General features: G+C 38.3%; 1 protein-coding gene across 6 annotated transcripts in view; it reads right to left on the bottom strand.

Annotated features, from left to right (window-relative positions):
- Positions 1-24482, bottom strand: part of CRYBG3 (crystallin beta-gamma domain containing 3) — a 124214-nt gene that overhangs the window by 28261 nt on the left and 71471 nt on the right. For all 6 annotated transcript variants that reach the window (XM_068909292.1, XM_068909262.1, XM_068909274.1 and 3 more), the window contains 9 exons: positions 18172-23101; positions 17204-17251; positions 16713-16828; positions 15413-15560; positions 8014-8150; positions 6798-6912; positions 5530-5565; positions 4275-4408; positions 2184-2310 (listed from right to left, as the gene is read on the bottom strand). In XM_068909292.1, the coding sequence (XP_068765393.1) occupies positions 2184-2310; positions 4275-4408; positions 5530-5565; positions 6798-6912; positions 8014-8150; positions 15413-15560; positions 16713-16828; positions 17204-17251; positions 18172-23101 (5791 nt within the window). The remainder of the gene's footprint in view (positions 1-2183; positions 2311-4274; positions 4409-5529; positions 5566-6797; positions 6913-8013; positions 8151-15412; positions 15561-16712; positions 16829-17203; positions 17252-18171; positions 23102-24482) is intronic.

The following is a 24482-nucleotide window of genomic DNA, read 5'->3' as shown; positions in this document are numbered from 1 at the left end:
CTCTCCTGGCTTCAGGAGCGCAGTGCAAAGACATTTGATCTGACTCTGCCTGGAGCTGACTCAAGGCTCATTAGCCTGAGCTTCATGCCACGTGAGCCAGGCTAAATTGCTTCCAGGCCTGAGCTGGCCTTAAAGCCAACAGAGTCACGGCCACCTGGCGCCATCGCTGAGCAAAAAAGGCCTTGCTGAACCTGAACTGCCTTTGAATGAGACAACCCTGGTGAGTATCCATAAATAGCAGGGTCAATTCCCAACGCCAATTCCTATGTAAACTGCCCACAAGTAATGCAAGTTGGATACATTTCACAAATTCCTTTATCCTCTATAGAAACTTCTGAATTCATCCAACTAAAACAGAATTTCCAGCCAAGAAAAATAAAGGTGAGGTATCCATTAACAGCCACCACTCCCATTGACACTGACACGATCACATCACACCATCACCTTACCTCACTTATATTTAGAGACTTCCAGAGAGGATGGGAGAACTGCTAGTATGTCCGTTGTGCAGCTAGGGACCTGAAGCACAAAGAACTAGTTTGGGGCTTTTGTGCAGGCCCCCTCAAAACCAAGAAGAGTTTGGAACCAAAATGTTTTTAAAACCCTGGCCTTAAGCAGTGTACACAAGGTCGCAAAGTGAGTGTGCGGTAGGCCTGGACACTGATCCACGTGTTGTATGTCAGAGAATCACGGTCAAGCTGTTGGTCAAGTCAAACAACAAAATGCCGCTGCCATTAGTCATTTTATTGATGCCGGTTACAACTATCTCTTCCTTTAGCCAAGATACAATTTGAGGAAAGGTATTACTTATGCTTTTATTAATATTTATATGTTTTGAATGACATGTTGATGTATGAACGATACATGTTTTTAAGATGTTAGTTTTAATGAGTTGAGCATCCTGACTGTTCTAGGCTTGAGTCAAATCAAATGTAGGCGTATAAGTGGAAGGTCACCCCTACTAAACAAGGGTATAACTAAGCTGGCAATTACATCATTTGCTGAATGTAGGCTTTAAAGTGATCAATTACATTATTCAAGCATCCTAGGTATAATTTGAAAGGTAAGAAAGGTTAAGATTAGTCAGTAGTTGAATGGGAACCTGCCCATTCTAAACAAAGAGTCAGAAGAAAATTCCTGCCTGTTCTTCTCAGAAATCTGAAAATAAATTAAAAATAAATTCTAATCATTTAGAAAGGGACATGGTATTTTTCTTCAGTTCAGTGAATTCTCCTACCTTAATTTTAAGTTATATCATAAATGCTGATTATATAGTGTTTTCTAGGTGCCTTTCCTAGAATCAAAACTGGAAATTCTGAGTTTAAGCATAGTTTATTCTTGTTCTCATTACCTACTTTTGTTATAAGGATTGACAAGGCAACGAGTTTGCTTTAAAGGTCTGTCTTCAAACCTCAGAAAATTCCTGGCTTAGGAATATCACATCACAATCAAGAAGACTGTGTAATCTCATAGCCAACAATCTAATTCTCAAAATGAGCCACTCTTAGCAGTTCCTTTTAAAGCTCATAGAGTTAATTTTATAATAATAAAAACAATAATAATAATAAAACAAGCTACCATAGGAAATAATAAAATCAGTTGTAATCCCATGTTTCCCCGTCATTCAGAAGACTAAGATTGCTTCCAATACTGGATGCTGGTAGAGTTTTTGTTATTATCTCATCATTGCCCCCACTAAACACTTCAGTAGCAGAGGTTTTCTCAACATGGTAATTTTTGCTGCCAAAATTTTCTGGCACAAAAATCAGAGACAGAGGGTAATGCTGTTTTAAGGCTTGCAACAGCTGTTGTGTTGAACAGCTATTTTTATTTTAATAGAGAACTACACTATGCACTTACGCATGTTAAAGTTTAAGAAAATTCATTCTAGAGCTTTGAACAGCTTGAAGTGCAGAAGTGAGACACCTGGAAAATCTGGCAAGGAAACAAGAAATTCTGCATGATACTTTCTTTGACTGGGAAAAGGATATTTAGAACCTGTTTGTGCTTTACACTATATAGATTGCAGTCTAAATTTCAGCAAAGAGGAAAAACGTGGGAGTGAACTTGTACAAATGAAGGACTGACCAAACACGAGACAGCTGTACCATATATGAAAAATAACCTTCCTTTTTATGTATGGAACTGTGCATAATTTGTGTGAAAATCAGAGCAGTACTTACAGCCTGAAGAAACCGGAAAGACAAAAGGACACTGTCACTTCCCCCCCACGAACGTCTGTTTTCATAATCGCCCTCCTCAAGCAGGTACTGATGGCCTTTGTAGCATTCCTTGTCATAGGCAACCCATCTAAAACAACCACACAGCAAAAGACAGACAAATAATTAAAACAAAAAATGCATCATTTTCCATAACAAATAAAAGGGGAAAAGAACATCCTAAGAATGCTAAGATGAATATCACAGATTCAGCTAACAAACAAAGCAACGCTTGTTGTTTGAAATCACAACGAGCACTCACATGAAGTGGCTCTTTGTGGAATACAATTCCACCAAGTGATTGTTTCTCTAACAACAGTTTACTTGTGCAACGCTTCTTGATGTACCTCCTCTCGTCAGCCATATTCCTAGTACCAATATTCAGTACTACAGAGGCTCACACGTTCAACGGCCAAAACACTAAGAGTCACCAATTATCATGTATAAAACCAGCAGCAGACCTCTTCAATGTCTTAATAAGTAAGGATATTCTGCCCTCGTTAGAGCTAGTGACAAAATTCTCATAGATTCCAGTAGAGCATGATTTCATCCACTTAAATTGTTCCTCGATCTAAATTAAGAACATATATCTACCTATCCATATATGTGTGTGTGCGTATATTTATAGAGTCAATAGAATTTAATATATACCATTCACTGCATAGGTAATATACTTCCGTACAACAGTGAATAACACTATTTTAAAAGTATTTTGAACAAATAGATAAGCCGCATTAAAACATTTGTTCTAATGGATCTTAATTTGAAAAAGTGCAGCACAAAAACATTTCCCTCTCCACTTTTCTTTCTTGTAAGTATTTCTTTCATTAAGACTCACTTGAAAGTATTTAGAACGGCTGTACAAACTCTGTCAGTGCCGCAATTTGGCGGGCAGGAATAGCTTTACTTCTGTAACATTTGTTTTACATTAATTCAGCTGTTTATGTTACCACAGTATTACAAAAATAAAAGAAGCTACAACAGACAGAAGGATGGTCTTTAATAATTTCAGGCTTCCCAGATTGCTAATACGTAATGTATTTACTTGAATAGATTATCTGAGTATTCACAAGTAAGTTTATTGTGAGCTTAGTACTTGTGAGATTCTGAAAACAGCCTAAAAGAATGGCTTTAAAAGAATGTATATTATCAAATCTTTCTATTCAAGTATTAACACTGAAACCCTTAAGAACAAACTAATGTTACTGAAAACTATTTCATTGCTAAGCTCTTTGGCAGAAGCAAATGTCTTGTACGCTTTCAAATACTTAGTTAAACTGTTGGGTTTTGGGAAAGGGTGAAAGTACAATAGGTGGTTTAGTAGCTATCTAAAATAGCTGGACCTGAGCCTACCACTTGAGTGGTTCACCAAAGCATCGGCCTTTAAGTTACACCGCCTTTGTGGGAGAAAATGAGACACAGGGCAACAAAGAATCAATCCTAGGTTTCACAGAAGGAAAATAAGGGTGGATTCCTAATTTTAGATAACATGCAACTGCTGACAAAGTAAAACCACGAAGACAACAAAACAGTTTATAGATGTCAGAGGCATTAAAATGTCAAACTGGAGGCTGACCACCTCTACCCAAGGTCATTCCTGTAAATTAAGCAGAGATTATCAGAAATGTAAATCAATACAAATTAAAGCTCTGTGTGAATACTGTCATTAAGGAACAAAGGGGCCAAGTTTTTGGCATTTGAATTGTAAACGGACTTCACACTTCTCTCTCACTTTGCTTTACCTTCCTATGTTTCCTCAGATAGGTGAGCCATATGGAGAGTAAGTTTATCCAAGGCTAATAACTGACATGAGAAAAGTACATTCCTTTCTTCTCGATATATTTTACCTGACCTTACAATAAAGCAATTCAGGTAAATTAAATCACATATATTAAAGGCATATTAACCTTCGTTACAAAACTTCCCAATACTCATAAAACTAATTGCACGATAGAATCAGTCAGATTCTAACCACCCTTCAGTTAGTACTTTTTAGTATTTAGTTACTACTTTTTGTTTTAGAGGTAGAAAAACAGAAAACCAAAATATACTTACACTCCACCAATGACACGAATTGATCTAATTTCCTGAAAATCCTCTTCGTTACCAAACACAGCTGGGACAGAATCGATGTTTTCAGAAAACTCTTTAGACCATCCTCCAAAGTGGGTTTTCTCATATATGATTATCTAGGAGACATGATTTCAAACAATGCTTTGAGTATGTTCTCATTAGTAATCTGAAGTCTGAGTATGTGGACTGTTGCAATAGGTGAGAGAAACCGTTTTTTCCTCCAACAAACTGTCACTATGAAGAAAATTCAGTGTTGCATTCCTGAGCTCTTCTGACTCTTGGCTGCTCTAGGAGCTGAAGATACCATATTGTGATTTAGATAGGCGTGTCACACTATTTATACGCGTTTCCACACAAGGATACTTATTCACTTAATTCTATATACGCAATTGCATTCTGTAGCTACATGACTGTGACTTAGACTGTAATACTCAATCTGGGCAATATCTATTGGTCTGCAGTGAATCCCATCCTGTCACAGCTAGCTACACTGAGTGAGCTCTTTAAAACTAGGCAAGAGGCCTTTCTCTGCACTTTACCGAAGTCATTTGAGGGACTGAATGCAGTTAACACACCTTCTATATTCCTCACCTGCTACACTACACAGATCACCTATCAACAACGTTAGCATTTATTAACAATAGTTATTAGAAAAAGTCTTGTGTGTGTTTGTAAAATGAAAAGTTAATTAAAACAATAGCTTTTTTGTGGAGAACTAGAAAAGGGAAGAAAAAGGAGCAATAATTCTGGGTGAGCTTTCTGCTCCTCAAATTACAGAAGGTTCATGGTCTCATTCCTGACTCTTGTGTCAGGCTCAGGTATAGGAAAGGTCCTGTTCCCTTCTCCTGCCACCCCTCCCGCTCCCCCTTCCTTTTTTTTTTTTTTTTTTTCCCTCAACTTGATAGGTTAACTGGGAAAATCTCTCCTGACACCTTTCCATTATAACGATGGATGTGTCAATCGGAAAAACTCATTTTGGGTGGCAAAAACTTTACAATTCTTCTGCAGCACACTTGCATTTTCTTAGTTTGGAAAAAACAAACAATCACTTCTTTTACATCTCAGGAAACACTAGCAAGAAGTGGATTTGTCAATGTTACTGAATTTTCCTTCAGAAGCAGGCAAACACAGAACACACAACTAAACAGCATATGCCCAAGAAAAAGAAAATAGCCTAAATAAAGGTTTTATATTTCTAAGGTGCTCATATTTCATCCTCAATGTCCTCAGTGCTTACCTTGACGTTCACAGGCATTTGTACCTTTAGTCCACCCTAAAAAAGATGGGAAAGAAAATGGTATTTATATAAAACTTGAAGTTATGCTTTGACATATATTTTCACAATAATAGGAGAGCATGACGTCTTTGTAATTATATCAGTGGTGGCCAAATTGAACACTACTTTAAATATTCTGATAATTCATAAAAGCCAGAGGCACTAGAAAACTGATCCACAAACAAAATTAGCATGTTGATGAGTCTGCTGGGCTGCAAGCAACTTTAAAATATATTCTTCTTTTGTTGTCTGTTAGCACTCTAAATATTTATTATGTTTTTTTAAAAAACTAATTTACACTGACCAAATTTTTAAAATTCACTTTTAAAGTTGCATTGTGCATATTACAAGTTTCTTAAGCACAAGACATGATACACTAACTATAAACACCAGAAGAGAGAGAGAGAAAATAGGCTGACGTTCATTTCTGTGGCCTATGAGCAAATACCATAAATGAACTGTCTCTGGAAATGTTAACAAATGATGTTTATCTACATCTTTGGAATACTGGAGAGAAAGCTTTAAAGCCACAGGGGAATAGGACATCTACTTCCCATGAGTGACTAAAAAGACAACTCCTGTTAGGTCTTATTCTTTTGTGGCTTTGAAATGCTCTTCCTCTATACTTGCTATGTATACAGTCAAACTATATGTTATATTCTTCTATATCCCTTTCATGTTTAGATCTATATGCTGTCTATTAAAAGGAAAAATAAGCTGTACCTCTCAGGATTATTGTGCAGTTTGTGGTCACAGGAAGACTAATCGGTATATTTCATTCGTTAACTCCTCACCTGGTTTTCTATTCCTAGGAGACTCTAGCTGTACCATTAAAAAAAAGGAACAACTTTTGAAGAGCTTTTCTAATTAATTAGTTGGTGTTGGTTCTAGTACAATTACAAATCTTTTAGTTCCATCTTATTTGATCTCCACATGACAACAGTAGTCCTCCAGCGAGACGTCCTAGGGAGTTAGCTGCTCTCTCTGGCTGTGTTCTCCTCTGGGCACGTAAACTGCACAGACGCAGAAGCCCAGCAACCTTCAGGATGATAGACACCATGCCATTACATCACTGCTACCACATCGTGGCATGAGAGGAATGTTACATACGTAAAGACTAATCCTTAAAGGATGTTAAAAATTAAGGAATATTTAGACCAAAATGACTGAGGGAGCAACAGCAGGAAAAGGTACGCATATGGCTTATTAGGGAATCATGAACGCCTCACCATTTTTAAGGGACGCAAGGATTTCACATCTGCTGAAGGAATTTCAGATGGTGAATTGCCTTCTTCCAAAATCTTCATCTCTCCCTTGTAATTAAGGTCTGAATAAGCAAGCCATCTATAAAAATCAGGATAAATGACTTGTTAATCTAATCAGATACATAACAAACACAACAATCTTCATATTACATTATGTTTCTTTTTGTGCCCATTAGAGCTAGACAATGTGTTTTAGATACTGCCATTATATCAAAGACAAGCTATATTGTAATATAATGGCAACATCAATACTAAGATGATCTCAGCCACATTTCCTCAGCCCAAGCCAAATGTAAACGAAAGAGCAGCAAACAACCAGTAAGCTGTTCACTTACTTTAAGAAGGCAGTTTGTTACACTGTGAGTATTAACAAAACAAATGTCAGCACTGAGGACGAGACACTTGCAGCAAATTTTCCCTAGGGTTGTCTCCTTAGGAATGAAAAGGCTTCTGTATCAATTCCACTTATTTTAATAACTTCCACTGGAAAAAAAACGTTCATTTACAATACTGCATTGGAAAGTAGGCTATCCTAATTCTGACATGAAGATTAAAAACGTTGATATTCCTTCAGATTGTTTTAAATTAAACAGAACAAGCGAACACAGAAGAGGCACAGAATTCCCATACTTCAGGAACTGTGAAATTTTGGACATTTACCCAAGAAACAGACTAGTTTTGTCCAACACAGGAAATGTCAGACTATTGAGGAGGCCTGTACCACTTTGCATCACCTTTTTGCAGAAAGTCAGGATACAGCTGTAGCCTGATGAACACTTGGATGATATAATATTCATTTTTTGGTATTCAGTCACAGTGTTATCGTTTTAATAGAGTGGTTGGCTAGGGAGACATTACCTATTCTCCAATGAACTAAATGTTAACTATATGAATGAACTAAATGTTAATTACAGCTGAACTGCTGCTTCTATTTATAAAGCTACTCAATAACAGAATTATAGAAATCTCTTCTTCCAGCAAGCAGAGGAAGAATGCCTTTGAGAATTTAGTCACACAGCTAGGACCCCACATCGCATGGGCTGAAGTGCAGAGCTGGGAATATCTAGTGTATGTTAACTGATCTATAGCAAGAAAGTAAAAGATTGTTCCTATCACTGACAGACTTTTACTCCACGATGTCATTTTACCTGCTTGCAAAATAGTACAAAAAAGTACTCACACTCCTGATTTGACACTTATATAAGGGTTTTTTTCAACATCCAGTTCTTCTAAATTGGCAACTGCATTCTGTATGCAGATGGGAAATCCCTCTGGGCCGGCTCCCAGGCAGAACTCTACCTCTGGAACGCTGCAGTCCTGCAGAAACAAACCAAACAGTATAGATTATCTACCTTGGAAAAGTCTGCCACATCGAGGGGCAAAGAGCACTTATGCTTCCTTCTTTTCAATTTTCTTCTCATCCCCTCTAACCTAACTGCGGGCTTCATAACATGGAAGTCTCTTTTTCCAAAGGAAGACTGGGATTTTTGGAAAAGGTAAGTGAAATAAATTTCCAACCCCTACTAACTTTTGAAGAAAAGCTATGCATCTATGTCTATTTGGCTATCTTCAAAATGCTCAGTTTAAATACTCTCTAAATAAGGGTCTGACAGTATTTACTGATAGACCTTTATACAATATTGCCATTTACATAATATAGCCTTTTTTTTTTTTTAAAGATAGTGCTACCATAACACATATACAGATACATATCTATGTTTATAAAATGTAAAACATTCTAGAAATGTCTACTACTTCATTTTTTCCCCTCCTCAGGTAATAATTAAGCTCTGCAATGCATCCAACTATGTCTTCAAGCATGAGTTGAATTTTCTGTCATGTTAAACAGAACTACAGCGTTTTAGATAAAGAAAGAAAGAAAACAAAACAGTAAAAATAACAGTGCTGGAAGCATTTCTTAAGTAGACGTTTCACAATTCTCCTTTTACTACAGAACAACAGACTTATCTTGCTGGAGTTTTTATCTGCTAATCACAGAATCACAGAACGGTTGAGGTTGGAAGGGACCTCTGCAGATCAGCTAGTCCAACCCCCCTGCTCAGGCAGGGTCCTCTAGAGCATATTTCCCAGGATCGTGTCCAGGCGGGTTTTGAATATTTCCAGGGAAGGAGACTCCACTACCTCTCTGGGCAACCTGCTCCAGCGCTCCGCCACCCTCCCAGGAAAGAAGTTTTTCCCCAGGTTTAGATGGGATTTCCTGTGGTTCAGTTTCTGCCCGTTGCCTCTTGCCCTGTCGCTGGGCACCACGGAGAAGAGACTGGCCTCATCCTCTTGACACTCCCCCTTCAGATACTTGCGTACATTGATGAGATCCCCTCTCAGTCTTCTCTTCTCCAGGCTAAGCAGGCCCAGCTCCCTCAGCCTTTCTTCAGAGGAGACATGCTCCAGTCCCCTCACCATCTTTGTAGCCTTCCGCTGGACTCGCTCCAGTACTGCCATGTCTCCCTTGTAGTGGGGAGCCCAGAATTGGACACAGTACCTCCAGGTGAGGACCCACCAGGGCTGAGGAGAGGCGGAGGATCACCTCCCTCCACCCGCTGGCAACACTCTTCCTAAGGCAACCCGGGAGACCAGTGGCCTTCTTGGCCACAAAGGCACATTGCTGTCTCACGCTTAACTTGTTGTCCACCAGCACTCCCACCTCCTTCTCTGCAGAGCTGCTTTCCAGCAGGTCAACCCCTAGGCTGTCCTGGTGCATATATCATGCTGGAGAAAAACTTGTTGAAAACATGATCTTGTCTATAATTTGCAGGATTTTTATGAAACTATATTTATTTCATAATATTTATACGAAATGCATTGCCGGTACTTTTTTCCAGCATTCAAGCACACCATGAACCAGTGAGGATCTTCTATAAGGTCCTGATTCAGCAACGCATTACAGAACAGCCTCCCTGTTAGCTGAAGGGTGGCTCATGCTTCCAGGGTAGCTGAAAACCTTCAGGTCTCAGTGACGGCTTCACAGTACCCTTCCCCTTGACCTAATGCAAATGGAGGCATGGATCACAAGGATAAAGGACTGGGACAGCCTAGAGAGACCCCTAACTCTAGCTAGAAGAGGATGCCCCTCGCATGTGTGCTAGAGGAGCTAGGTGAGAAGCTGTCCCTGAGGGTGCCCTCAGCTGAAGGGTTCGGTTCCTGGATGTGCCGAGGACCCAGCCAGGCTGGCACCACAACATAGATCCTGCGTGCCCTGCAGCTCCCCACAAAACCTGAAAGGCAAAATACTAGAGCCTGCAGAGAAATCTCCCTATTTAAATTAGGTTTTCAGGGGAGGTTTCAGTGACAGAGTAATATTCTACCTAGGAACACATCTCCTCCTGGTTAACAAAGTTCTTTCAACACGTATTTAACTGTCTGGAATAAAAATAGCAATCCTGATATATGTACTTCAGCAAGTTATTTCACTTTCTTCAAGAGACTCAAAGTACCACAGCATATTGTTTTAACAACTCTTCCTCTTATGCAATTGTCTTTCTGTTGTATTTACTCTGCAAAGAAGATGCACGCTTTGTTTTCAGGAAAAGAAAAAAAAAAAAAAGCAATACCAGAATTTTTATCGTCAGATGATTAAAATCAGAAGGACAAGAAAGAAACTTTCTAGTATAACGCTACTTTATAGCAAAACGGTGAAGGTACACCATTGCTCAGCCTCCACTGCAAGATAAAAAGTCTCTTTCCTTCTTTTTCGTCCTTATAGTGATGCCATACACCATTTATACAAAGGCTGTGCTTACACTCTATGTACTGAAATCTGGGAATCCAATATTACGAAATTAGAAATTCTACAAGCATCTATAAGAATTCCAGAAATAGTAATGCAAGACTTTCAATGGTTTCAGATAAATTTTGAAACAAAGCACCTACAAGACCAGACAAGTGGCAAAATAAAGTATCTTTGCCTGCGGGCCCAGACAGAACATGAGACAGAGCATGTTTAATTTAAATTCAGTAGGAGTTTTTTTTCATTTCAAGTTTGGAAAAAGCCAGTTTGTATTCTTTTTTCAAATTTGCTTTCTTGACTCTGAAGCTCATGAGGCAGGCCTTTTCCTCACGAGGTGAAGCACATATCAGTTCTCCATCGGGTAGGTGATGTGGTAACCACCGCTTGGGGTAAAGAGCTCTTTCCTATTTTTTACTGTCTCCAGCCAGATTTTGACAGCCAAAAATGAACTCTATTCATTGTGTTGGTATTTTTGTGTGTACTAGATTAAGTCCACAAAGTTTTTCATAAAGTATCATATAGTAAAGTGAGGTCATTATCAAAAGCAATTTAAATACCTATTTTTAAAATGTTTGAGCAAGAAGCATGTCATGTTTCCTTAAAAAAAAAAAAAAGTAATACACAATGACTTAATTAGTGAGTTCAGTTTACATGTTAGGGTTGAATATTCATCACAGACTGCAGAGAACAGTAAAATTTAGTCTTAAGTATTGCTGTATGAGATGAACGCTACACATTTGCAGATGTTCATTCAAGTTCTATGCCATTAATTTATATAATTTAAGCATGTAAACTTTAGCTTGGTAAATATTTGCCCCAGCACATTCATATCCGCCTGAGCATATTTAATAGGCATTGTTAGTAGGAAAGTTAAGGCTCTGGAAGTAAAGCCACTATCTTTAAAATAAAATTAAAATCATACAAGTATGCTAGTATTCAGGTTGAGAATGAGATCCTTCAGTCCAAAGCCCTTTCATTTTCAAGGTGTCAAGATTCTAGAATAAGATACTCACATGCAGAACTACTACCATACCGTTTCAGACCAGATCCAAAACTGGAAAGTTTTCTCCCTGCTCTCCCCCAACCTTTGTATCGAGGAGCTGTCAAAACTCATGCCATGTTCATTATCTTACTGGCACGGCAGGCAAAAACAGAAGAAAAAACCCAGCAAATAGATGGCATCTCACCGGGGTAGCAGCGTTCGTTTCTGATACTAATACACAACTAGTGAATGCTTAGGTAGGTGACAACCTACAGGCATCCATCTTCCTTCACTCTAGGATATTCCCCTCCTATCTCCACACATCGCTATCCTGGACTTCCCTCATGGTCTTCTGGGAACAAAGCACTACTAAAGATGATTAGGAATATGCAAAGAAGATACAGTCTCCTACAGTCTGAAAAGCATTTCCAAAGTATGGGGAATACTTGAGCCAGCTTGCAGAGAATAGACGCTTCCAAAACAGTACATGCGCCCCTTAGCAGTAAGGTTAAAGCTTCTGAAAAGGGTCAAGTACCAACTTCAAGTCCTTAGCATTAGATGCTACTTTTCAGTGGCATCTTTGACATTTTTCTAGTTTGCTCAAGAGCTTCAATGTAAGAGAGAGACTTAGAGCATTCAAACCGCTCAAGGTGGCCTCCTGCTATTTACCTTCCTTCTCAGTCTAGGGTTACAGCACTAATAGCATCAGAGAGGCAAAATAGTTTTGGCACTTTTAGGTCTCCTCCTTGGAGCAGTAAGCAGTGGTGACTGAAGTGAAGCAAAGTAGCCTATTTAAATGAAGTCGTCTTTTATGTCAACAACAGGATAAAGCATGACTAAAGCCTGGCTTTTCAAGCTAAAAGTCAAAACAACAATGAGAGAAAAGTCTACTGAAAATCAGACCTAATTAGTTCTGGTGCTCACACAATTGCTTGTTAATATAGTCTAGACACACATCTTACTGTTGACACATAGTTTGTCCTTAGGACAGGTCAGCCTCCTCAGCATTTTTTTTTTTTTTTTCATCTTATTCTCTCTGTTGGTCCTTCAGTCCTTTTATCCATCCAAGATCCTTTCTTCTGGTTGTCCTGCTCTGTACCACTCTTGCTGCCACCCACCACCATCATCAAACCAAACTAAAGAACTCAGCATGGCTGGAAGCAAAATAAAATAATAATAAAAAAGTTAATACCTACACTGCCCTGTAAGTACTAACAAAAGAGACAACCTGAAGCTGCTGGATGTCTTCCTACAGCACTTGGCTATTCCCTGCTTCAATTAATATCTTGTTGTGTGTTTTTTGGGGGTGAAAAGAAAAGAAAATAGAGGCTTCATAAAACATTGTGAGCATTCCCATTACAAAGAGTTTTGCTTTAGGAGAATTCACAAGGAATCCAGTTATTCCCACCTAACCATCTTGTGGATAGAAGGTTATAAGCTGCTGTTTTACACCGCCAGTCATCTTGCAAAATAGTGGCTTACAGGATTGATCCAACGTGGAACCATCAGCAACTCTTTTCAGCTCTCACTGTTGGGAAAGCAACACTTAGCACCCTCTTAAGGGCTCCAGATGAAAAAAGCTCTATGTTTTCACAAGAAATGTATATATTTGCAGTATACCAAAGGATTGACTTCTCTAAATGGATTGTGCTGCAGGAGCCACATTGAACCTGTGTGTGCAGGCAGATTTTGCGACCCTAGGCTGATGTTTACTTGCCTCAGGGGAATTCAAACTCCCTATTATTTTGAATAGGTTTTAGTTTTACCAGTTGCACAATCTGTTTTGGGGGCATTTTTTTCCCCCCTAAGTTCCTTCAAATTAAACACAGATGGATACATCTAATTTGTATCCATAAGCTGAGCCACAAGCTAACCACAAAGTTAATAGAATTTCTGTTTTTTGTGAAGGCTTGAAGCCAGATCAGAACACAAAGCTACTGTCAGACTGTTCTTAAGCCCACTAACATCTGCCAGTAAAAAATAAAAATAATATTAAATCCACTGCCTACAGCTTCTTTAGTAAACATCTGTCTTTCTGTGGTTGGTAAGCTATTTTCTTCTCAAATACAATCAATTTTCATATCTCCTAACTCAAGGCATCTGAACAGTCATTAAAGAGTCACAATAAAAAGCTGCTAGAAAGATTAGAAGAAAAGCCAGGTAGCCTGGAAACACAGCCAGCATGACCAAACTAGGCAGCGGAAAGCCACTGGGCTACTCGGCCTATGAAAAAGAGAATGACAGTGATTCTGTAGATCACATGCATGTAAATAACCTGAAAGAAAAAAAGCTGAATAATATTTATCAATAAAATGCAATGCCTGTATTTTTTGACCAGAAAAAAAAAAAGTTTAAAAGGTTGTACTTCGGTAAACTACATTCTAGAAGTAGTCCCATAGCAGCTGAAGCATAACCTAAAAAAAGGAATGCTTTCACAAATCATGACTTAAAGGACAAGACTCAGCTTCGTAAATTCTATCCTTCTACTGGTTCCACGTAACACTACTGACTAATGACAAAAATACTCCCAAACGCACACATCTGCTAGACAGGAGGTTTAACTTGCACAAGGAATAAAGTGTTAGTTATTAAAATAATGTACTATAACAAAGGTTTTCATCTGTGTTCCATACAATTGAACCACACAGTGGAAGAAAGAAGAGCAATACTCAAACCCACTTAGCTCTAGTTAAAAGATTTTTATGAAGCGTGATGGAACTATCCTCGGTGTCTTTACTATCCAAGGATTTTCTTGGACACTGAAGACACTCAGCTTCCCTCAGCCTTAGACCACAGTTCCACATGTTATTGAGGGATTTCTTCAATTACTTAGCTGTCTTATGCTAATTAATATTCATATCCCTTTTTGGTCAAATGCTTTTAACATGTATTTGAACTAAACAAATTCTAAGTTCTTTGTTCATGCCTTCAGGCAACCTCTTCCGATCTTAAGTTTTTAAGAGAATAGAAAAGTATTTATAATCGTTGTTATGACATTATGCCCCTGTACTGATGACAAAAAAAGCTATCAATTTTAAAATGACTTGTATACTGGCAGAACACAGAGAAGCGGCACTTTTTCTAAAATGCTTTCACGTCGCCATACAAGTGATAATTCATGCTCAATAATGAGCCTTTGCCGTGTGACTAACTAGAATGTTATGCTAAACAAAAAGAACACTAATTCTTCCTAAATCACAAGATCTGGTAAATATGTTCCTCATTCACTGAATAATAATGAATGTATTATATTTAGTTTCAGGCATTTGATTCCTATCTTTTAAACAAAATGCCTTTTACATTTCTGGCTGCATGCAGAGCCAAATGCTGTAGGTGCACGACTCGTCCCAAAAAGAGCCCAGTGGAAGCCAGGTCGCTACACAAAGCTGTAGAGGGAAAGACGGTAATTTTGGAAGCTATGTTGTACAAAGGGGGTTGGAATCCCAATTATTACTTTCCAAAAGGGTAACCATATACAGTAGATAGTTTAAGTTTAAGATAAGCACTTCTCAGTAAAGAATATAAATTGATTCCCATTAATTTCAATTAATAGCACACCTAAATATATAAAGACAGGAGCCACTGTAATACATAAAGGTGGTGGCAAAGGAAGATAATCTATATCTGCTCATTGCACTTAGGAGGAAAGGGATATTTAGCACAAAAAGGAACAGCAAAGAATAAACAGTCAGCAACCAGAGCTCTGCGATTTATCTTGAAGGTAAGAAGTGTGATTCACAGATCTTGAAGGTAAGAAGTGTGATTCACAGCAAGTCATTGCTGATTACACACCATTATTGCCAATGGGCATTAATTATGAATGTGACAGTATTTTAACAACAAAGTCTATACCTTTGTTACATGTTTGATTGAACCAATTATTAGGTTTCTTCGACGATGTTTCATGCCTGGAAGATCCCAAAGGTGATCGAGGACAGTTTCTCCTTCTTCTAGTACATATTTCCGACCCTGGAACTTTGGTTTCTCATAAAATATCCAGCTGTAATAATGAAATCATCAACTGAATTGTTGCTGTTCGGTAAAACTGTCCTCATACAACACACTTGCTGGGAATTCAGTAAAGAGCTCCTCTAACCAAGCCAACTGTCAGTCCTTTCTTACACCCTCCCTCAGTAGTCACGTTCATTTTGGATAAATATGGGGCTGGTCCTTTATTTTGATCCCTTAAAAATAAAATGCACATTTCTTTTCCTCCAGGATGGAAACTAACATAACTTAAAACGTTAATTGTATAAATATAGCTTAAAAACACATGCAAATTAAAAGCCTTTTTTTACTAGAACAACTATATTAATTGACAAATTAAAACATACCCTGTTCAGGTTAGGATAGGGCATTAAGCATAAGGGATAAAACACATGGATATTAATGATGGCATTCAGTGTTTTGTAGTAATGAAAAAATACATGCAGAAACAAGCAAGGCTGCCTCAAAACTGCATAAACGTTACTTGCTTTGTTACCCTTTGGCTGAGGGTCATAAACATTCACTATAAGCACCACTGATTAAATTCTAATGCAACAACTGACATGGTCCCAGCCCCAGCTTTCTAAAGCAACGTTCTTGTCTTCATTTTGAGTTACAGTTTTACAAGCAGATTGAGAAACACTTGCAAAATCTACCTTAAAGGTACTTGTATATCCTATTTCATCCATACGGCACATTTCAATGTGCCGTAAGGATGCTACATTTCAAACAGCAGCTGAAAGTGTATGTTTTATAGTCCTTTTGCAACAGCTACCGTATAATGAAATGCAACCGTTTAAAAAAACAAAAAACAAACAAAAAAACCCATTTGCTTTGGCATACACATACATCTAGCGATGATTATGGCAGTACATCGACTTAGCGTCCTGTCTCAGCACTTCAGGCAAGAAATCTAAGCTTAATTGTGGTTATGTAAGAAACTTCCTGTTTAAAGCTAGTTCCAAGAGAAAAAAATATTTTTTATTTTACAGCATTTTAATTTGTTTCATGCTTGTTTTCACTGATATCAGTCTAATTACAAACAATGAAAAAGACACTCTTGCAGATTAGATGTATGTCATAAATAGAAGAAATGAAAATACAAGAAAAACACACATACAGTCTTTTGGAAAGATACTATTTAAATATGAACTGGATTTCTTACCATCCTCTAATTACCCTAAGTAATGCTCCAATTGGAAAGATCCAGGATGTGGTATCTAGCACATCAGAATGAATTTCTTGTTTACTTTTGTCGCCATGAATGTCGTAAATAATAATCTGAAACAACATACAGTGCATATGAATGAAGGCCCATTTCAACACACAGGGTAGGCAGCTCATTTTTGCTTGGAATAAAATCAATTTCATTTTGTGCTCACTCAACCAGTATCCTATACATTTCCTTCGTTTACGAAACACTCTGCTGAGCTTAAACAGCAGTTGCTGACACAGTAATACAGTAGGATTACCAGTGGCAGTATTTTTATATTCTTGTCTCATTTTATAATCTAATTTCTTTAGCAGGTGCAAGTATAGGCAGCATTAAAATAAAATCTAGTCTAACAACTTCAAATGCTTTCCATTTAAAATTTTTGATATGACAAATTATTCTATGTGTCTCATTGATCTATGTGATATATAAATTCTGCTTACCTTTCCTGGCCTTGGATTGTATTTGAGATTTGCCCTGTCAATGAAGTTCTGAAATTAAAACGATATGGAAAATTAACTATCAATAGCTACAACAGCAGCACACAATCTAGACACATTATTCTAGGTCCACTATTCCTTTAAAAGTGTGCCCCTGTCATTAGCAGAAACAACCAAGGTTTGTATCGCTGTCATTCAAAGCCGGCCTAAATATTTTAACAGAGTCAAACAATCAGCAGAAAGGAAGCTCTACATTGGAAGAACTTTTATGGAAGTTATCACCTCTGAAAATGTATTACTCATTTCCAGCAAAAAGAAAACTGCACATCTTAACAGCGGCAAAGCAATCCCCCCTCATACAGAAAGAAACATTACCCAATACCATGAAAAGATTTGCTTCTTCTGTTGCACATGGGGTCTACGCACTCTTTCTCATTTCTAAACTTCAGAAGGACATTTCCATCCCCTCATCTGTCCTTGCTTTAAATAAACTAAAAAAAAGGAATGCTAATGTATAGAAGGAGCTAGATTACTTATTTACTAACTAAGCTATAGCTGAATCAAATAGCCCAGTAAGCACATAACTATGTTCTTGGATAACACAGCTCTACCAATCTCAAAAGTGAAAGAAATGAAAGAGAATAACTGTCAATATAAAAGGCAACTCTGTGACTTTCAGGCTGAAATATCATTAACATGGACAAGTTTGTGTTTTGCTGTTACACATATTTGCCGTTGTATATGTTTTCTGTTACATTTTCTATTTATATACATCTCCTGTTTTACAATTCAAAGTTACCACTTCATCATTTTTAAAATGATTCTATCAGAAAACTTTCTTTTACTCTATGATCTAAAACAACTTAATTACATTTTTTAATGATAAAAGAATTAACCTTAAAAGGGGGGTGGTCACTTTGAACCTGGCCTAATCACTTTGACTATTAATACTATGTAACGTGACATCTTACCGCTGACAACTCTCCCAATTTTGGCAAGGCATAATCTTGGGACCAACGACTCTTCGGCTGCAATATATCCTGCAGAATGCTTCCAAATCTGGTTCCCTTCTCAGAGGAGCAATTTCTGGCGGACTGCAAATATTGATAATACACACTTGTAGAAGTACGCTTTACAGCAGCATTAACTTGCTGCAAAAATGGCTTAGAACGTATTTGACTGAGAGAAGCAGCGTCTGGAAATGGTTCTGGCTGCTCCATAGACTCTGGCTGTTCTTTTGAAAGAAGAGGTGATTGTTTAGGAAACAAAGACCTAATCTGGTCATTTGATTGAGAAGCTGTTTTTAAATCCCCTGTCCACTGACCGGAAACACTTTCTTCTTCTCTATCTGCATCAAGAATACTTTCTTCATAAGATGATTCTTCCTCCTCCTCCTCCACTTCCTCCTCCTCTTCACTAAGCTGAGTAGTAAACTGCAAGCGCTCAGAAACTGACTGGAGAAGGGACAGCACAGAAGAATGGTCAGTGTTATCTTTAGATAGTCCGCTAGGATGGCCTTCCGGTGACACATCTGTGGACAGCAGGTCTTCTTGGGAGCTGTCATCTTCATATATTGGAGAGAGTGAAAAAGGATATATTCTATAGCGCTTAGCCTCTACATTCAGAAATGCCTCCGAGCTACGTCTGTCCATTGCTTCATTCAATTTGTTATCCTTTTCGTAAGGATAGGCTGGCTCATGTTTATTCTTTGCTCTTTCACACATTAGAAGATGATCTATATTATCCAGTGGCAGATCAGAAGAACAGAGGGAGCTAGTCTGCACCTCATCAGTGGACACAGATTTGTTCTCAGTTTGAAGAGCAGCTTCATATATTATAGCAAAAGAACTGTTTTCCCACTGTTCAATTGGTGGAGAAAAGGCCAAAAGATTTGCTGATTCCTCCATGTCATTGCCGCAGTCCAGAACATTTTCTTCAGGCTGACCATCTCTTTGCATGCCTCCATTCTTCATTTGTATCTGTTTCAGATTCTCCTTATTTTGAGCAAAGACTGAGATGAAGCAAATTTTCCCTTCGCTGTCCTTTCCAATAACAGGCAATTCAGACGCAATGAACTGTGTATTTAATCCAATATCAACCTCTGTCTTCTCACTTGCCCCTTCTGCTAATTCTTCTTTATCCTCTGCCTTCAAGTCTGCTAAGGTTGCTCTTACTTTTGCAGGTACTTCTTCTGCAGCCTCCCTTTCACAGCGCTCATACAGACTTTTCTCTGCACTGCTTTCCAGAGAACCCCGAGGACGACTTTGGTCTTTGGATTCACTCTGCATGCTGGTATCTTCTTCATCAGGCACAAAAGATGACACACTAACATTTCTAGCTGGCTGCAATGTGCAGTCTGGCATATTTGTACTATTGCATGAATCTTTTAAGTACAATGGCAGAAACATCTCTTCAGCCACAGCAGCATCTCTATTTATCAAATGTAAAGACACATCAGATTTGCTACTAGTTGCTGATACTTTAGCTTTGCCACATGCCTCTGTTGCAGTCATATTTTCATACACCTTTTTAGTATGTCTCTCTTTTGCTGCTATCATAAGGTCAAATTCTGGCTTTGCTGAATTGCCAGTAGGTAGAAATCCATTTGTTTGATATGGAAATACATTATTTGGTATCATTTCACTTCTTTTTGGCCAAGGTACGCTATTTTCCATACTGTTTGGAAGCAAAGGAAGGTCTGAACAATCTGCTTTTTCAGCGCTTATAGTTACATTCTGAGTCTCCACCTTCCCTGTTGTTTCTTTGGTTAATTCCTGTATTTTGGCAGACAACTTAATATCCGGGTTTAAAATCTTTGGAGTTTCAGCCTTAGGGTTAGGCTCAAGCTTTTCAGAAGGCTTTCTACTCTCACTGCCTTGCCACTGACTGGATGCTAGTTTTTGTTTGGCTGAGTTAATAACTTCATCAACTATTTCTCTTGCTTTCAGTGTCAGTGAAAGGTCAATTTTATCAGGGATGTAAAAGGGAACCTGTTCATCTTGATTATTTGTATCAACTGTTTCCTTTTCTTTAAATGAAGATGAGCTTCCTGCATGGCTCTCATTAAACTGCTTTAATGATTGCACAGCTGACTGGATTTCTTCTCCTTCCAGCTGTACAGTTCCAGTTTTCTGACCATTTAGAATATCCAGATTTATTAAACTATCCTTGTTACCACAAACCTGGCAGACACCAACTGCTTGTTTTGCTATTATTTCTTCTATAGCAATGTGTAAAACTGACTCCACTATTTCCTCAGCTTTTTTAAACAAGAGAGCAGCATCTTGGAATTTACCATATTCTTGCCCTTCCATATCAGGATCTTTCAATATTTCCTCAGAACAGAGCTTATTTGAGTCTGTAAGTGAAACAGCTGCTTGATTACCGACTTCAGAAGGGGTTTCTGAGATAGTAGAAACATGACTATAAAGAGTCACCTCTTCCATGGTATTTCTGCTCACGTTCTCAGTACAGACTGGCTCAGATACTACTTCCAAAGATTTCAAAGGGCAGATGGGTGATCGTATTTTCTTTGCCAACACACAATCAGACTTTTGTGCAGTGGATGCATCCTCTGCTACATCATCAGGTCTATGATTAGGGGAATTATTACTCCCCTGGGCAACACTCAACCTTTCAAGGGCAGGAACAGAAAGGTGGCAGGTTTCTTTGGATGGTGAAGTAGGCCTAGGGATGCAAACACCCCACAGGTCTACTTTAGCAATAGAGTGATCGGGTTCAGCTATGGTAAAGTCAGATTCCAGAGAAACAGCTGGGCATGTAGCTCTCAGGTCCTCTCGGCAATGTAGCATCTTGGTCATCCCGTCCTCAGGGATAATTTTTCTCAACTCAGCAGCACAAAAAGTGTAGCTGGACTGGCCGTTCTGTTCAGCAGCAGCAGATGATTTGGCAGACCGGCCATTTTCAGAATTAGCGGCAGAAAGTGCTTTTCTCTGGTTGTCAGATGAAGAAATAAATACAGTAGGTGATATTGTAGGCTTACTACTGTTTTCATTTTTGGAAGAAACATTCATATCTCCATCTTCAGATCTAGGCGGAGATTCAGCAATGATGTCTACAAAAGGGCAATGGCTGGTCAAAGGCTTCCTTCTATACATCAAGTCAGAATGAGAAACCTCCAGAATTTTTTCTTGTGGCTTAGAAACATGAGAGGAAAATTCAGAGATGCAATCCTTAGACTGAGAAGGAACAAGAGCAGTCTCAGACATACCAGCCTTCTCCATTTTAGAAACAGCAGCAATAGCATCATCTGTCCTGTCAACGCTGATTAAAGGGCAAGGAGCAGTCTTTGCTGTGTTATTTTCTCTGGATGCAACTGATGTCTTGGTAGGAATGTTTTGAACAGTTTTAAGGGAAATGGCACCAAGCTCATGGACAGACACTGGATTTCCTGAGAGGCTCACAAGCGCAAGGGATTTGTTCTTCTCATCTTCAAGAACAGGGCAAGAAAGAGTTTCTCTTGCATCTTTTAAACTGGCTTTTCTTTCCCCTGTAGTTTCCTTTTCAGACTTGGAACCAGGAAGATTAGAGGCGGAGCAACAGTCTCCGGTTTCAAAAGATGACTCGTAAGAAACAGAGAGAGGTGCTATCAGCTCAAAGTCAGACTTCAGACTTTCACGCCCATGTATGAAAAAGGAGGCACTGTCAAGCTTTTTCACTGCAAACTCAGATAAAACCTTCATTGCTTCCACATCCTCAGTTTCTAGATAAGGTAAACCAGACTGCTCTGTGCTAGTATCCTTATCAACATCCACAAGGATTAACTGGTGATCACTTTGTACGTGCACTGTTTTCCCTAATTCACTCAGTTCTTCATTACTGGCTCCCCTGTTCATGACTGCGTCTTCATCATTTTTAACAGATGCCACTGGAGCAGTTGGATTACCTTTCGCTACACATTTATCTCCTTTGCACACCATGCTAAGCAAAGTAGGTATTTGTTCATTAAAAGGTAAATGCACAGCAGAAATACAGTTTTGTGGATTTTGCTCACTTCCTACAGCTGCCACAATTCTCTGTGCACCACTTTTTCTAGGATTGCAATCTTTATTTGCGCTATCTGTATGCTGTTGAACTGCAGCAGCACTGGAATGAAGCGTCTGGACATCCGATGCTAGCTCTGAACAACTCTTTGTTTGATGATTACAGCAATATTCGTCCTCTCTCAGTTGTAGTTCTTCGTTTACTGTCCTGCTTTTTGATTTGGGTGACTGTAAACAATCATTCTGCATTTTTTTTGCAGACTCATTAGATGCTTTGCTACAGTGTATTTCTTTATCCATCTTAGAAGTAGCATTTTCATCTGTCTGAAGCTGAGCTTCTGTTTCTCTCAGCATTCCCACTTCTTTTCCCACTAAATGATTTGCAGGACTCATTATAAAGGAATCAGTGCTCTGGGAAGCAGGATTGATCAGGATCTCACTGTTCATACTAGGTGACAACAATGAATCTAGTGAATACGTCCTTTTCACCTTTGTTGTATCTAAAGCCGGTGCATGTTCTAAGTCTACTTCACTAGATGAATCAGTACATGAAGCTGAGGTATTTGTAGTTATTTCATGTTTACTGCTACCCAAGCAATGCGGAGCTTTACCAGACTTTTCCAGTTCCTTTCCAACGGTAGAAGAATTTACTGTGACATCATCTTCAGTATCCTTACCCTCATCTTTTCCATTTTCTTCTAATAAGTGTCCTGATTTTGAAGACGCTGTCGTTTGGATTTCTCCGTTTTCTTTGACAAAGGAAGCATTTCTGTTCTTGGTATTTTCTTCTCCTCTTTCAGCCATCTCTGAGTGATTCTTCAGTAGTTGCCTAATCCTTGCAGAACCTCGGTAAGTTGCATAAGTAACTGCAGGTGCTTCTGGTTTCCATTCCATCTGCCTGTAACAAGTATTATAATCAGCACAAGACAGAATATCTAAATAGCTAGTGTGCTAATTTTAAAAAAGATTAACATAAACTGTAGATTCAACATAATTCTATCTTCCTCCTTTTTCTGCTCTTTATACATATTGATTTGGGCAACAAATAATACATACGCTATCTTCTACTGAAAAGAGCCAACTTAGACTACAAGCAAAACTGTATGTTGCTATAAATGACTTCCATCATTCGCTTTCTACCAGACAATGGAATTATTATTTACAGATGCCACTGCAAGCCAACATTTTCAATGACAGAAATAAACATACTTTCATGAAGATGTTATACCCTATCAAATTATGCCTATATTTTAATATTGATTTTTTTTTAAATCCTACTAATGTTCATAAAAATATAGAACTGAAATTTGAATTCTTACCCAGACTCTCAACAAAGTAATAAGCAAGAGGACCAGGAGAAGCAAAGCACACATGGGAAAAAGAAAACACAACAGAGGATGCTTTCTGAACCGCAAAGTACTAAGAAAAGATAGTGAATGAAGATCAGGTAAGAAAGAAAACTATTTGAATATTAAAAGAAATATCCAAATGAAAAGCCTAGAAACACAGGAGGAATTGGTAGATCCAGTCAGTCATCAGTCTTAAATTTAGTAACAAAGCAAACTAATGCAAAAACTGAAAAACAAAAGAATCTCGATGGAAAAATCATGCTCCTGATCTTCACTGCTCTTTCTGGTGTACTCTGAATAAGTTCAGAGCCTATCACTAGCTTTCAATTTTCTAAAGGAGCAAAATCTCCTTTTTCTTAAAAGAAATAAATCTTCATCTTCCTTTCTAATGCTTCTTCCCTCCCCTTTTTTTGGTTAAAGAATACTTCCGAAAATAGAGCAATGATATTATGAATGTGAATGTTACCTTCTCGATTCTTCATCTTAGGGAAACACTGATCCTCAGACCGTGCAAAAACTCCATTTTGCAATAGTTCCCACCTAAACTAAGAACAAAACCTCTCAAACTCTTCTACGGTCTGACTTTGTGTCTGCTAAACTGTTGGCTGGAAGTGGCAGCTCGCCCTTCTGCAATTGTCATATTCTTTTCAGAAGAATCTCTTGAAAAATAAGATCAAGTTAGCTAAGATTTTGATTTCTAATATAAATGCACTGCAATAGGCAAAAAGCCATTTGATAATATTTTTGTAAGTTCTTTGCAGCTTACAGGTAGTTCACTTTTACTGAAAAGTTACTACAGATGCAGAGATGAAGACAAATAACTTAAAATAGCACATAAAGACCTTTCACTAAGGAAGACTCACCCAGCAAAATAGTTTTGTTTCTTTGAGAATCTTTGAGTAGCTACAACTTAATACATAGTCTGTATGG

Source organism: Struthio camelus, chromosome 1 (assembly GCF_040807025.1).
Source record: "Struthio camelus isolate bStrCam1 chromosome 1, bStrCam1.hap1, whole genome shotgun sequence".
Taxonomy (NCBI): Eukaryota; Metazoa; Chordata; class Aves; order Struthioniformes; family Struthionidae; genus Struthio; species Struthio camelus.
Note: the sequence above shows the minus strand (reverse complement) of the source record. Positions and strands in the feature narration are given on the sequence as shown.